Here is a 12578-nt window from a genome sequence, read left to right as displayed (position 1 = left end):
GTGAACAATAGGATAGCGACGGGTAAATGACGACGGCATCACGACTATGGTATGACAGTATGAGGGTATGAATGTGATGACGATAGCAAAACGCAAGCGTCACGGCGACGGTATGGCGATCAGGGTAAGATAACGACTGTATTACGACGGCAGCATGACTAAAGTTGGATGACGAAGTTAGAATGAAGACGGTGTAAGTACCAATAGAAGGGCCGCGACAGCATCACGATGACGGTATGACAACGAATGCACGACGACGACAGTATGACGACAATGCAATGACGGCGATGGTAAGGCAATGGTATGAGGAGAATGAGATGACGACGATGCAATGACCACGACGGCATCATGACCACGACGAGCACATACCTCTCAATCTGGTAGGCAACTTGTGCCTCTGTGCTGGCCCAATCGACAAGATAGATAGGCTCAAAACGCCTGAAGTAGGCGAAGAATGCTCATCAAAATCTGGCGGCTGCTGCCGCGCTTCCTCACTCCAGAGTTTTGACAGCGAGTTTCCGCGGTCGTCGAGTGAGTTCATCTTTCCTTGTGCGCGCGAGACACCGTGCTTGTTAGTTTGCTTAGTATGCCTGTGTTTACAAGTTTATATGGTCAACAAAACTACTATCCTTACTTCGCATTGCTGTACACTAATTTGCTATCGCAATCGATGCGTCACCTTTCGGGCAAAACTGCGACTTTTTAATAGTGACTTTTCTATTTGTGAACCAAATTTGATTCGGGGGCCGAGCCTAATACGACAATATTCAATTCATTGTTTGAAATTTCAAAATATTCGCACACCTCTAATTACACAACAATGTGGCCAACTTTATGCTCCAGCATGGAGCTCACGACCAACTGACGTGGGAAATTGTGTAACGAAAATTGGAAGAAAAAAGCAACGAGATTTATTTTCAGCGGTTACTCAGCCACTGCGGGATTGTTGGATGGATGAAGCAGAAAAGGCTGCTCGGACATCGCAGGAAGACCCCTGCGTCCAAATTTCACTCTCTAGGGCAGACGCAGCGAGACAGCTGCACCATCTTCTACGCACACACTCAGCCGTACGTAGAAGGCGCACCAGACTGCACCGACAAAACCTTTTCGCTGCAATTCAGACCTCCAGCCGGACTGCGCCAACGCGAGCCAGCTTTTATGTATCCACTTTGGTTGGGAGCTGCGTTCACAAGAGCTTCATCATCATCATCATGACCATCATAATCATCAGCTTATTTTTATGTCCACTGCAGGACGAAGGCCTCCCCCTGCAATCTACATTTACCCCAGTCTTGCGCTAGCTGATTCCACCTTGCACCGGCAAATTTCCTAACTTCATCACCCCACCTAGTTTTCTGCCGTCGTCGACAGTGCTTCCCTTCTCTTGGTACCCATTCTTTAACTCTAATGGTCCACCGGTTCTCAATTCTATGCATTACGTGGCCTTTCCAGCTCCATTTTTTTCTCCTAATGTCCATTATAATATCGGCTATCCCTGTTTGCCACACCACACCACGCTCTTCCTGTCTCTGAAGGTTAAGCCTAACATTTTTCGTTCCATCGCTCTTTGTGCGGTCCTTAACTTGTTCTCGAGCTTCTTCGTTCATCCTGAAATCAATTTCCAGGATGACACCAGTTTCGAAATATTATTTCCTAAAGTGTGGGACGAAATACATGAGCATTCCAGGTACTTTTGTACCAGGAATGAATTGTACCAAGTGAATACGCCTGAGAAGCTCATCAGCTACAATTCGTAAATTGCAATATTTGTCGTAAAGTAATTAACTAACAAGTTCATTAGTGAATTTTTGTCAATTAGTGAAATATGTGTTTAGATTTCTCGTGCTCCTTATGTCTGTATCGTGTTCGATAAATCAGCAGTTGGCGATATACACATGCCGCACAGTGCCATCACTGCGCACCCTCTATGCGTAGTGTAGCCTTGCCTTTCTCCTCTTTCCCTTTTTTCTGGAATGTACAAAAGGCAGCGCTGAGTAAACTCTGGCGTTATTTGTTGTGTTAAACTCATCAAGTACGCTTCACTGGTGGCCGCACAACGAAACATGGTGTCAGATGTCCGTACTCACGTCTGAGCCAAAGGACACAACCGACCATCCATTAGCCAAGGCATGGACTTCTTGAAACCACCAGAACCCCTTTGCCTGGACGGGGATGTCAGCAAAAGAGGGCAACATTTTAAACAGAAATTTGAACTGTTCCTTACAGAGTCGGCGACCGCCGGCGGGAAGCCTCGGACAGGGTCGACGAAAGTTGCATTGTTACTCAGCTTGGCTGGTGACGAAGCTTTAGAGGTTTACAACAACTTCGGCTTCACTGGTGGTGAGTCCAAGGACGACTTCGACAAAGTGGTTGGAAATTTTGATGAGTATTGCAAGGCCCAGCTAAATGAAGTCCATGAACGCTTCGTGTTCCGTCAACGCATCCAAGCCGAGGGTCACTCAGCCGAACAGTTCATTCGAGATTTGAGGAGACTCGCTCAGCCACGTAACTTCGGCACAATATCAGAATCTATGATTCAAGACCATATTGTGTACGGCACAAGCAATGAAAAGGTTCGTAAGAAGCTGCTTCGGGACAAAGGATGCACCTTGGCCAAAGCCGAACAAGTGTGCAAGGCAGCGGAACTAGCCGCTGCACAAAAAGAGGTCTGGACACAAGAAATACCGTTCGACACGGTTAAAGAGAGTTGGCCTACCCGCGAACGTCGGACAGAATTCCGGTGCAGCCGATGTGGACACATAAAGGCCACACGGAGCTGCTCCGCATTTGGACGCATCTGTAGATAGTCTGGCGTCGAAAACCACTTTGCGGTGCGCTGCAAGAGTGCCAAGAAAGTTTCTGATGTCAAATGTGGTGGCCATGAAGACGATGATTTTCATATTCTCAACGTGTCAAACGGCAAGCACCAGCGTGACGGGATGACGCCTGCGCAAGTCGGTAACACGCCAGTTCACTTCAACGTGAACACCGGTGCCCAAGCAAACCTGCTGCCCACCAAAGACTACGACCAAAAGCGCAGCTCAAGGCCAGCAACTCGGTGTTCCGCTCCTACGATGGAGCAGTCATCAAACACCTGGGAATCGCGACGCTAAATACCACAATAGGTGACGAAGTCGCGAACATCGACTTATTCATCGTGAAAAAGGGGCGTCAAGCCATCCTGGAGCTACACGCCAGTGAGCGGTTGGGACTAGTCCCACGATCCGTGAATGTGGTAACAAAGAACAGCAGCGAGCAACTAGCACAAGCTTACTGAGACGTGTTCCAGGGGTCTGGTTGTGTCAAGCGTGAATACCGGATACTATTACGAGAAGGTGAAGTTGCAAGCGTGCAAATACCAAGACGCGTGCCTCTCGCGCTGCAAGAGACCCTTAAAGAGGAGCTCGAAAGAATTCTGAAGGCAGGCATCATCACCAAAGTAGAGGAGCCCGCGGACTGGGTAAGTCCTTTGGTTATAATCACAAAAAATGGCAAAGTAAAGATCTGCATCGACCCCTGAAGGATTAATGAGTGCCTGAAGCGCGAGCATTATGAGATGCCGCTGCGTGAAGATATCGAGGCAGAGCTCGCAGGCGCAAAATTGTTGTCACGTTTGGACGCAAACTCCGGTTTCCACCAGATTCCGCTGCACGAGGAAACGCCTAGAAAATGTACATTTGGCACACCTTTTGGTCATTATCGTTTTTTAGACTACTGTTCGGAATCGCATCAGCCCCTGAGATCTTTCAGAAGACGTCGAACAAGATTTTCGATGGTATTCCAGGCGTACGAGTGTACATGGACGATATGCTGATATGGGGTTCAACCAGACAGGCACACGACGGAAGGCTAAGGAGCGTCTTGGAAGCGACCCGTAAAGCGGGACGAACTGTCAATCCCGAAAAGTGCGAAGTAGGCTTCACGGAAATTTCGTTCCTTGGCTATAGAATTTTTCACTGATTACAAACATAGGCGCTGCACGGCTTCCGGTTTTGCCCACTGACGTAGCTGCTAAATGTAACTGGCAAAGAAGCTACCATGCGTTAAAACATAGCAGACTGCTAAGGCACGTGACCGGAAGTTTCTTGGGCGCGGCACGTTCGCTGCTGTTATCGCGAGCATGAAACCGTCTATATCATCTCCCCGGCAGGAATACGACCGAGTCCCGCATCAATCACCTCAGTGCTTATCTTGCCACCGCCCACTGACAAGCTCGGGGTGCAACGAATGTTAGACGTCATAAACTACGAGGTCTGTTAGAAAAGTATCCGACCTTAATTTTTTCCGAACACCTGATGAATATGCAAAGCGCGCTTGCATCAGCCGACCTTGATCCTTCTTGCGCATGCGCGAATTTTTTCCTGCCTGCCGATAGAGTAGTCGCTGGGACGCAGCGTTTGAGTGAGGTAGTGCGCAGTGCTCTAGTCGGTTTTTCATTGCAAGGAAAATGGCTGAGCGACTGGAGCAGCGCTACTGCATCAAATTTTGCCAGAAACTGAGCGACAGCCAAGTGGAAAGCAGTCGGCAGATTCAGACGGCTTTCGTTGAGGATGCTATGAGCAGCAAACAGATTAAGGAGTGGTACAACCGGTTTAAAGACGGCCGCACATCGGTGGAGAGCGAGCCATGCTCCGGTCGCCCATCAACATGCCGAAATGACGAATTCATTGCTGAAGTGAACGCTGTGGTGATTCGGGACCATCGTGAAAATTGTGAAATCCGAGAAATTGCGGGAGAGGTTGCATCAGCACTTTTGCTGCGCAATCCATTATGACAGAAGATTTGGCCATGAAGACGTCAACAGGAAATTGGCGCATCAATCACGAGAATGATCCTGCACATCCCTCGCACTTGATTCAGACTTTCTTGGCGAAAAACCTGACTCCTGTAGTCCAACGGGCTCCTTACTCTCTTGATATGGCCCCCTGCGACTTCTGGCTGTTTCCCAAAACCAAGAGGCTATTGCAAGGAGTGCGATTTCAGACAAGAAAGGACATTATGGCTGCAACGACAGCTGAGCTAAACTCTATTCCGATAGAGGGCCTTCTCGGAATGCTTGCAACAATGGCAGCACCACTGGGAGAAGTGTGTGGAGTCCCAAGGAGACTACTTTGAGGGTGATTAGGTTTCCAGCGCTCCAGTTATGCCAGTTTTTTTTTCTTCGGCCAAATGTCGGATACTTTTCTAACAAACCTCGTACTTCGCAAAGTACTTGTCAGCGCTCGCCGAAAAGACTCGATTGTTACGTCAACTTATAAAGACTCTGTTTTTGAATGGAGCGAGAATCACGCAGTTGAATAGGAGCAGCTCTGCAAATGTCTCAATGGACAACCGGTGTCAGCAATCTTCGATCATAAAACAGACACAAAAATTACCTGAGATGCTTCACAAAATGGCGTAGGCTCTGCTCTGTTAAAGCGGCATGGTGACTATTGGAAACCGGTCGCATAAGCCTCACGCGTGTTGACAGACATTGAAAAAAGGTATTCGCAGATTGAAAAGGAAGCAAGCTAGGCGGCACACGTAAGGTGGGCTTCCTACGTCGAGATTTTGGCCAATTACCTAGTACACTGAAAAAACGACTATATTTTACTCACTTGAAGCTAAACATTTCGACAGAATTACCTGTCTGGTTGGGAAAATTGATTAAGACTTAGAGATTGACTCCAACCAAATGAGGAAATTTACTAGCCCGACGTTTCGGAACCAATTCGGCTCCTTCTTCAGGGGGTATTCTTCGGAGTTGGCGGTGTGCCGCTTTTAAAAGGTCCGTCGTAACAAAGGAGAGGAAGGGGGAGAGAGCGTAAGGTGCGGAGACACTTGGCAGGGCACCTGTTCTAGACAGACAAAATAGGTGGTGGGGTGGGGTGGGGGGGGGGGGGGGAGGGGGCTTCGGCGTCGCTGGTCGGCTGGGTTGACCGATGCTGGGCGCCCTTTAGTCGCGGGAATGGGTTGACGAGGGACAGGAGGGGGGGGGGGGGGGACGAGTTGTTTTGGTGTTGCTGACCTAGAGCGGGGGGTCCTTTCTTCCCTTCGTCGCGTCTGCAAGGCCATGAACATACAAAGAAGGAAGAATGCCCTTCACGCGGTTTATATTACCCGCCGTGTTCTGAATGTGCCATGACTCGAGTAGTAGCCTTTTTCGCCAGTTTGTCTCTGTTTGAAGGATTTGGGTTTCTTGGAAAGAAATCTTGTGGTCGGCGTCTTCGGAATGTTCGGCGACGGCGCTGCGTATTCGGTTGAATGTTCTGACGTCGTTTTCATGTTGTCTGATTCTTTCTTTTAGATTTTTGGTTTCCCCGATGTACGACGCCGGACAGTCGGCACAGCTGATTTTATAGACGACGCCTTGAGCTTTTTCTTTTGGTGGACGGTCTTTTGGTTTAGGAATGAGGATATTCAAAGTGTTCATCGGTTTATGCGCGACTTTGAGGCCTTCTTTTTTCAATATTCGGCTGCGAGCTTCGCTGGTACCTTTGACGTATGGGATGGACACTCGTTTCTGTGGTCGAGGGCGAGTCAACGGTTGTAGGTCTCGTAGTTTGTTCTTTCTTTTTTGTTGTCGGGTTGTTTTTCGAATGAATTCCGTTGTATAGCCGTTCCTTTTGAGATCGTTGAGAACCGTTCTTCTTTCTTTCTTTTGATCTGATTCCAATGTGCAATGAACCGAAAAACCAGGAATGTTGGACAAGCACACAGTAACAAATTTATCATCGAGAAAACTCATAACAGAAGAGACTTCAGTCCTGGCAAAAGGTCACAAATTCAACGTCACCACAGATAACCTCCCCCTGCCCAAGATTCTGGCCGCCCTCGAGAGCGGCATACAGCAGCTGGACCCGCTCAGAATAAAAGCATAAGTACGGGAACCGCTCAAAATAAAAGCAATAGGCATAATAAGGTGCAATAACAACCGCCGAAGAGAAAGAAACTTGTCGTCTGACGAAATAAGAGGGCTGGGATTACTGAGGGAAGATGGGGACATTGTAATTCTACCAGCGGACAAGGGCAACTCAACCGTCGTGTTAAACATGCAGGACTACGAGGAAAAGGCGTCCACCCTCCTTAACAGCCAAGACTACGAAAAATTAAAAAAGGACCCCACCACAAGGACCCAATCAGTACTGAATAAGACGCTGGTCGAAATTTTCCGAAACCACCCAAGCTCTCGAAATCTTTATCTAAAATTAATGTGCAGGAACGGGTCCGCATCAGCCTTTTACGGCTTGCCTAAACTCCATAAACCCGGAATCCCCTTAAGGCCAATCGTAGACTTTTCATGCTCCCCACTTCGATCACTATCCACATACTTGCACCAGATTATATCACCAATCAACGGAAGGACAGCATCCCACGTGCGCAACCCCGAAAACTTCATCAAGCTCATATCAAATGTACGCCTCGAAGATGATGAATACCTGGTCTCTTTTGATGTGATCTCTTTGTTCACCAGAGTACCCATTCAGTTAGCTATATCCGCAATAAGGGATGCCCTGGAACGCGACGACACACTCGACGAGAGAACCCCCTTGAGTGTAGACGAGATCTGCCGCCTTCTCGAGCTATGCCTATCAAATACGTACTTCACCCTCCGAGGCAGCTACTACAAGCAGGCGAAAGGAACTCCCATGGGGGCCTCGATTTCCGTCACCATGGCTAACCTAACTATGGAAAATATCGAAGACAGAGAGAGCTCTAAATACTTTTTCCCCGAAGCCAAAAGTTTTCCTCAGGTACATGGATGATTGCTTCTGTATCGTGAAGGAGTCGCAAGTCGAAAACCTCCACAGCCATTTAAATTCCATAGACCCGGATATACAGTTCACTTCGGAGCGCGAACAAAACGGATCGCTACCATTCCTAGATGTACAAGTTACACGAACCAACGGGAATCAAATTCTCAGTCTACCGAAAACCAACCCACACAGGCCGCTACCTACACTTCGCATCCAACCATCCGGCAAACCACAAGGCATCGGTCGTAAATACTTTATTGAAAAGCGTTGAAACTCATTGCACTTTGAAATCAGAATAAAAGAAAAAAAGGAGAACGGTTCTCAACGAACTCAAAAGGAATGGCTATACAACGGAATTCATTCGAAAAACAACCCGACAACAAAAAAGAAAAAACAAACTACGAGACCTTCAACCATTGACTCCCCCTCGACCACAGAAACGAGTGTCCATCCCATACGTCAAAGGTACCAGCGAAGCTCTCAGCCGAATATTGAAAAAAGAAGGCCTCAAAGTCGCGCATAAACTGATGAACACTTTGAATATCCTCATTCCTAAACCAAAAGACCGTCCACCAAAAGAAAAAGCTCAAGGCGTCGTCTATAAAATCAGCTGTGCCGACTGTCCGGCGTCGTACATCGGGGAAACCAAAAATCTAAAAGAAAGAATCAGACAACATGAAAACGACGTCAGAACATTCAACCGAATACGCAGCGCCGTCGCCGAACATTCCGAAGACCCCGACCACAAGATTTCTTTCCGAGAAACCCAATTCCTTCAAACAGAGACAAACTGGCGAAAAAGGCTACTACTCGAGTCTTGGCACATTCAGAACACGGCGGGTAATATAAACCGCGTGAAGGGCATTCTTCCTTTGTATGTTCATGGCCTTGCAGACGCGACGAAGGGAAGAAAGGAGCAACACCAAAACAACTCGTCCCCCCCCCCCCCTGTCCCTCGTCAACCCATTCCCGCGACTAAAGGGCGCCCAGCATCGGTCAACCCAGCCGACCAGCGACGCCGAAGCCCCCCCACCCCACCACCTATTTTGTCTGTCTAGAACAGGTGCCCTGCCAAGTGTCTCCGCACCTTACGCTCTCTCCCCCTCCCTCTTCTTTGCTACGACGGACCTTTTAAAAGCGGCACACCGCCACCTCCTAAGAATACCCCCTGAAGAAGTAGCCGAATTGGTTCCGAAACGTCGGGCTAGTAAATTTCCTTATTTGGTTGGAGTCAATCTCTAAGTCTTAATATTTTACTCACGTACGTACGGTACTTGAGCACGCGTGTGTTTGTTGGGACCCTTATTTTGGTGAGTTAGTTAATTTACTTGAAAAAAAATCCAGAATAGGGCAGCCCGATTTGTATTGGGAAATTACAACAAAAACCTCAGTATCTCTGAAAGCAAGCGTAAACTTCAGTGGCTGGATTTAAAGGACAGAAGAAAAAAACCTTAGACTTAAATTTTTTCCTAATATATATTATTCTAAAACAGGCATTGACAGAGAAAAGTACATTAGGCCACCATCGTATATTTCACGCAGAAGGGACCACAATTTGAAACTTCCTTTTAAAGGTGATGCCTTGCGATACTCAGTTTTTTTGTCGAACCACGAGGGACTGGAACGGTCTTCCGTCAAATATTCTAGATATTGAATCTAACGATGAATTTCACCGCGCTTTGTGTGTTTAAATTGAAAAACAATTTTTGCCGCGATTTGTATACCCCCCTGCTGTAATGCCTGCAAAGACGATGCAGGTACCAAATAAATAAATAAATGGCTGTTGTATATGGACGTGAAAAATTTCATCACATTGCTTACGGACGTCATGTTATCCTTGAAACTGATCACCGTCCATTAGTGGCAATCTCAAAGAAAGCTATCCTTGAAATGCCACCTAGACTGCAGCATTTTTTTCTACGTTTATTGGAGTACAATTTTCAACTGCAGTTCATTCCAGGAAGATAGCTGGTCCTCGCAGATATGCCAAGGTCGATCCACATCGGTCGCGAAGCTTCGGGCGAAAAGCGGTTCAGAGCCAATTCTCACCGACATCAGCAAGGGTGGTTATGGGAGCAGCGATTGAAGCGCGACTATGTTTGGAGGGAATAAACACTGGGAAAGAAAAAAATCGTCTTTTAATTAAAGCGACACGCAGTCACGATTCATTCAACGAAAATAAAATTCCTAACCCATATTATATACGCATGGCGAGAAAAAAGAAGATACAACTCTATTTTACTTGATCATTATCAACAGATACCTTTTTTCAAGGCCCACCGTGAGAGCGCCCGTCGATAGCGGAGGGCGTTGACGCCGCTATCACTTGCAATGCAATTCAGCTCTTGGAGTGCGTGGAAAGGCGCGCTCGTAAAGTTCACCTGTTACATACGCCCCCCTCACATGTTGTTGACTTGTTTTGCATGTTTACGTTTGTCTGAATTAAGTGACGCGGGTAGTTTTATTGTTTCTTAACCTGTGCAGTCAAAAGTAGTGAGTTGCGACTGTCAGATACTTGTTTAGTTTTCGTGCGACAGCGCTGACCGACGGGCTTGGCGTCCGACGAAAGGACGAGCACTCTACATAATCTACGCCCAAAGCGTTCGTCGGCCTCCAAAGGAAGTATGTTCTGTGCAGCGATGCGATTTCGACACCCGTACGGCTGACTTTTTCCTGCATCGCTTTCCGTGCAGTAAGCTCGGAACGGCCACCAAGTCGACTGGCGGGGCATTTGAATATACAGCTCTAATGACAGGCCTCCGAAAATAAATTTCGCGCCCATAAATAAAAATGACGTCACTTCTGTTTTTAACGGATATGACGTCAAATTATTTCTTCTTCCGCCGGAAGTGTTCCCTCCTCACACAGATGGTGCTAAGCCCCAGGAACCGCCCATAAGCCGCCATGTTTTGAACGTATGGGCTTCTATGGAAGCTTCGCTACCAGTTATATTTACCTTGGATATGCTGTCACGGGCTTCTATCGGCCAGCCGGAGACGGAAGGAGTATACGAGGACGACAAAATACATGCCGTAAGTGCTGTTTCATCATTAGTAAGTGAAGCGATGCAAAAAAGATCAGCAAACGGAACAAGGAACGACTCCTACTTGGAGAACGTTACGGAGCATCTGACAAAAACAAACCAGTGGAAGGAGAGCTACGATCCTTCGCAGCTGAGCTATATGTCATAAATGGGGTGCTGTTTAAAGCCAACATAGTGGTGATACCATTCAGTATGCGACGCGAAATGCTGAGCAGGATCCACGACGGCCACATGGGAATAAACAAATGGAAGGCACGAGCGCGTCGTATAGTGTTCTTGCCAGGTTTATATTCAGATATTGATAGTGTAATCGCAAGATGCGCAGTCTGCCAAAAGTATGCTTACAAACAACAGCACGAGCCTCCCATAATACGACCGACACCCGATCAGTCCAACTTTTTGGAAGTTCAACTACTGCATGGCACATCTGCCGTCACAACGATCGAAAGGCTGCGCGCCATCTTTTCTAGGTATGGCATACCGCTAGAAGTATGCACCGACAACGGCCCACAATTCGCAAGCCGAGAGTTCTATATTATTGAAAAAAAACTACGACTTCAAGCACACAACGTCGAGTCCAAGGTTTCCACAATCGAATGGTCTGGCCGAGAAAGGCGTGCAAATAGTTAAAAGAATTCTTTAAAAAAACGATGGGAGGAAAAAATGACTTTTGGATGGGTCTCCTCAGCTACAGGTCCAGCCTGCTCAGAGACGGAAGGTCGCCAGGGGTGTTACTTCAAGGTCGGCCACTGAGGACGCCCCTACCGGACTTCAACGAGGTGCCACGAACAGCAGTGTTGAAACATGGGCAGGCACAACCAAAGCGTCGGTGTCTTCTGCCTTTGACCACAGGGCAAGTGGTGGGAGTTCGGGTGAACACGTGGAAAACGAAAGCTAAAGTTCTGAACACGACGCAGCCAAGATCATACTCGGTCGTTAAAGAGAAGGATGCCGGTTTTGCGGCGAAACCGTCAACACCTCTTGAAAACATTGGGCAACACTGAAGACTCTTCAGACGCAGAGAGCTGCAGTGAGGAAGGCCCCAGCCGCCTTCAATCAACCATGGCTTGTGCAGCATCAGAGACTGAAAGCCCTGGCCCCAGACGTGAAAACAGATATTCTCTTTTCTGGCATAGCATCACAAGCAATCGGATGTTTCCCGAGGTGCAGGCTGCCAAGGCGTCTGCAAACCGCCTACAGAGCCACGTTTCAATATTGACACGTACATAGATATATGTATATATGACACGTATAGAGATATATGTAAAGCCGCGTTACCTGGCGTCCAGTTGTCGCAGTCTACATTTCTGTCACTGACGCGGGGGCCTTCGGTGAAAGTCCACCATCCTCGGGTCTCCTCGTACGTGCAATTGGCAGGCGTGTCGCCGGCGACTAGGCCTAGGCCGCACACGAGAAGCGCCAAGCAGACGGAGGACCACATTTCTCTCGGGTGCAGCGTGCCCAGTGGACGCCCGTCACTGTGCGCACGCCTTATGTTGTTCTCGCAGCGTTTGTTCCCGTTTATCTGTCGCCATTTTTATCACGGCCCCATCGCGCACACGGGAGACAAGGGGTACAGCCAGCTCGAACGCAGGCCCTCGAAAGTAAGCGCGCACGGAATGATAACTTGGAAAGCCCCGTACGTCATTCCTGTCTGAGAGGGCACTATGCAATGGAATATGTTCAAATTGAGAGCCTTTACATTTTATGTATGCTACAGTAACATCGTAGGGCATAGGTGGTTAGTGCGAGCAAAAACAAACAAACAAACATGATACAAACAAGCAAAGAATAAGTCA

General features: G+C 47.9%; 1 protein-coding gene across 1 annotated transcript in view; it reads right to left on the bottom strand.

Moving 5' to 3' along the window:
• LOC119465154 (dipeptidyl peptidase 1) overlaps positions 1 to 12256 on the bottom strand; it is a 59181-nt gene extending 46925 nt beyond the window's left edge. Inside the window, exon 1 of the mRNA XM_037725955.2 lies at positions 12058 to 12256. Coding sequence (XP_037581883.1) covers positions 12058 to 12220 — 163 coding nt within the window. The 5' untranslated portion in view covers positions 12221 to 12256. The remainder of the gene's footprint in view (positions 1 to 12057) is intronic.
• Positions 12257 to 12578: the final 322 nt, after the last annotated feature.

Source organism: Dermacentor silvarum, chromosome 9 (genome assembly GCF_013339745.2).
Source record: "Dermacentor silvarum isolate Dsil-2018 chromosome 9, BIME_Dsil_1.4, whole genome shotgun sequence".
Taxonomy (NCBI): Eukaryota; Metazoa; Arthropoda; class Arachnida; order Ixodida; family Ixodidae; genus Dermacentor; species Dermacentor silvarum.
Note: the sequence above shows the minus strand (reverse complement) of the source record. Positions and strands in the feature narration are given on the sequence as shown.